A 2,961-nucleotide genomic window follows, 5' to 3' on the forward strand; every position below is an offset into this window, starting at 1 on the left:
CCAAAGGTAACCCTGTCCTGTGCCTGACCAAGTGCTCATAGGCAGACAACCTGCAAGCAAATCACTGCAGCTTCGGTCATTAGGGAAAGCCTGGCTTGCTGTCCCCAAAGTCAGCGTGTGCTGCCTTCTTCCTGAGTGCTCTGGATTTAGCAATACTGCTGCATGTCTAGGGTTTCAGAATCTCCTGTGATTTTGCTGGGTTTGGTTTCTTCTTGGTGTTTCTTTATCTTATGAAAGATTCCTTTTAATACCTGCTTTGTGCATGGCTTGTTTGCAGTAGTGTTTTTTCCCCATTTGCAGAGGTCTTTGTCTGCAATACAACACTAATTGTACCTACAGGTAGAGAGAGCAGGCTCTGTCCATGACTTCAGTTTTAATAGTGACTTTCTGAATAACTTAAGTTAATAATATCTGTATGTGTGTATATATATGCATTGCCTTTCAGAGGTAAACACGGTCTTGGAAAAGAAGCATTTGCTGGAACAGACGCTGATTTCTGTGCATCCCTATTACCAGTCCCTGGGAACAGCTCTCTACGGAGGAGAAAGACCAACTATCAGGATGCCAGACCCCGTTGGGGTGCCACTAGACCCATATGTCTGGCAGTTTTTACAAAGGCACGATAACCTGATCCGAGGCATAAACCAGGAAATGGCAGTTTGCCATTGTGAGCTCAAGTGGCCCCAGGCACACTGTGCAAACCCCAAAGTCACGTTGTGCCCATCGTCATCTCTCTCCGAGCAGAAGACGACAATGATTAAGCTGATCAAGACGTGGAAGCAAGATGCTTCTACTGAGTTCTCACGTATCATGGCATGTTACACAACTATAAAATGTAAAGTAAACCCTGCAGATTGGGGAGATGTGAGAAACAGGTTGTTGGAAGATGTTTCTTTGATGGTAACTGATGTTTCTGAGGACGTGGTGGTGATGGCAGGCAGCAGAGCAGCAGTGGAGAGGGCGGAGAAGGAAGTGAGGGAATGCATGGAAAAGGCCATGAAGCAAAGTGAAAGGGAAAAACAAAGCATAGAAATGTCTGTGCCGGTGATCCCAGGGAAGTATGCTGTGCTGCACAATGCTGGGTTAGAAGAGAATATTCACAAGGAATATCCGTGCCTCAAGATCTGTTATGATGACAGAAAAAAGGCTGTTCAGTTGCGGGGATTGCCTGCAGAAGTCTATAAAATCAAAGCTGACTTACTGGAAAAGGTGTTGAGTATGCCTTGTGCATCAGTGTCCATTGAACCCCTTGTTTTCCACTATCTACAGGATTTAGATAATAAAAAAACATCAGATATGTTATTCCTTCAGAAAAAAATTAATAGCTTTTATGAACTTGAGGAGGATACCGTGCTGCTGTACGGAGATACTCACAGAGATCTTTTAGAAGCAGAAAAGCAAATAAAAACCGGCTTAGAATCCAAGTGCATCAATGTGGAGGACGGCGAGGTCATTAAAAAAGAGCAGTGGAAGAAACTTCTTGCCTCCTTGCATGAGACATACAGTTCTTCCCAGGAAATGGTAATCACTGTGCAATCTGTTGGAAAAGAAAATAAAGTGATGATTGCTGGCTTTTCTAAGGCTGTAACAGAGGTTTATCAGAAGCTTAATGATTTTATAGATAAAAACACACTTGTGGAAAAAATAATCCCAGCAAATTCAGTGGTGGTAGAGTTCATAGAGAAGGAGAAATCTGGTGCTTATTGTGACTTGAGGAAGAAAGGTGTGACAGTATGTTTTGATATCAAGACACCATGTATTTCCCTGAGGGGACCAAGAGCAGAAGTGCCAGAAGCAGTCAAGATGTTTGAAAACCTTGTCTCATCCCTTTACTCAAAAGATGTGCCAATTGATAAGCCAGGAGCCAAAGAGTTCTTCATTGAGAGAAAAGATTCATGTGTTTTTGAAGCAAAGCAGAAATTTAGCTGTTTCATTAGGATCAAGGAAGAAGAAGAAAAACAGCAGCAATGGGAGGGTGATAAAGGGAAAAGAAAGCTGTACTACAAAACAAGACTGCCACATGGCATTGTAGTAGCAGTGTATAAAGGTGACTTGAGTGATTATCCCGTTGATGTTGTGGTGAATGCATCTAACGAAGACCTAAGGCACATCGGTGGCCTTGCTGAGGTGCTGTCAAGAGCTGCTGGTCCAGCACTGCAAGAAGAGTGCGATGAGCGGGTGAGGATGACCGGGCGTTTCCAGCCCGGGAGCGCAGTTCTCACAGGCGCTGGGAAACTCCCCTGCAAGAGTGTCATTCATGCTGTTGGGCCCAGGTGGAGGAAGGAAGAGCCAGAAAAGTGTATATGGTTGTTAAAAAAGGCAGTGAAGAAAAGTCTAGAACTAGCTGAAACATACAATTGTTGTTCCATAGCTCTGCCTGCTATAAGCGGAGGCATTTTTGGCTTTCCACTGCAGACATGTGCAGAATCAATTGCATCCGCCATCAAGGAGACCTTGGAAGGATCCATGGGGGACAGCAGCTTGAAGGAGGTCCATCTTGTGGATAATGCAGAAGGAACTGTTCAGGTTCTAAGTGAGACAGTAAAAGAGGTGTTTTCAGGTAAATCATCTTCCCCAAAACTGCATGTGGAAAGCTGTAAGCTGAGAAAGAGGCAGAAGGAGAAGACAAAAGAGGGTGTGAAGATGGTTACAACCAATGAAGGACTTTGCATCCGTGTAGAGGAGAAAAACGCTCAGGAAGCCACGGTATGTCTTTCATTTTCTGCTTTCCCTCTACCTTTATTGTAAGATCTTCTTGAAATTTAAATAAAAAAGGAAGAACAGTAGGTCATACTGTTTTACAAGGCACTTGCTACATAAGGAACCAAGACCTGTGTCCTAGCTAAACAGGGATGCAACCTTGCAAAACTGAGGGCAGGTTGGGATCTGTCCCTCTGCAGATGTTTCTAGAGGGCAGCTGTGAATGTTAGGATGTTTCATTCTCAGCTAGGTCTTGTTTTC

General features: G+C 44.0%; 1 protein-coding gene across 1 annotated transcript in view; it reads left to right on the plus strand.

Moving 5' to 3' along the window:
- The window catches only part of LOC114067330 (protein mono-ADP-ribosyltransferase PARP14-like), a gene marked incomplete at its 5' end in the record, with an annotated part of 18,156 nt that overhangs the window by 4,099 nt on the left and 11,096 nt on the right, over window positions 1-2,961 (plus strand). The window contains one exon of the mRNA XM_027902656.1: window positions 446-2,706. Coding sequence (XP_027758457.1) covers window positions 446-2,706 — 2,261 coding nt within the window. The remainder of the gene's footprint in view (window positions 1-445; window positions 2,707-2,961) is intronic.

This window comes from Empidonax traillii, unplaced genomic scaffold (assembly GCF_003031625.1).
Source record: "Empidonax traillii isolate 1590-97213 ecotype Southwest subspecies unplaced genomic scaffold, ASM303162v1 scaffold900:size397343, whole genome shotgun sequence".
Classification (NCBI taxonomy): domain Eukaryota; kingdom Metazoa; phylum Chordata; class Aves; order Passeriformes; family Tyrannidae; genus Empidonax; species Empidonax traillii.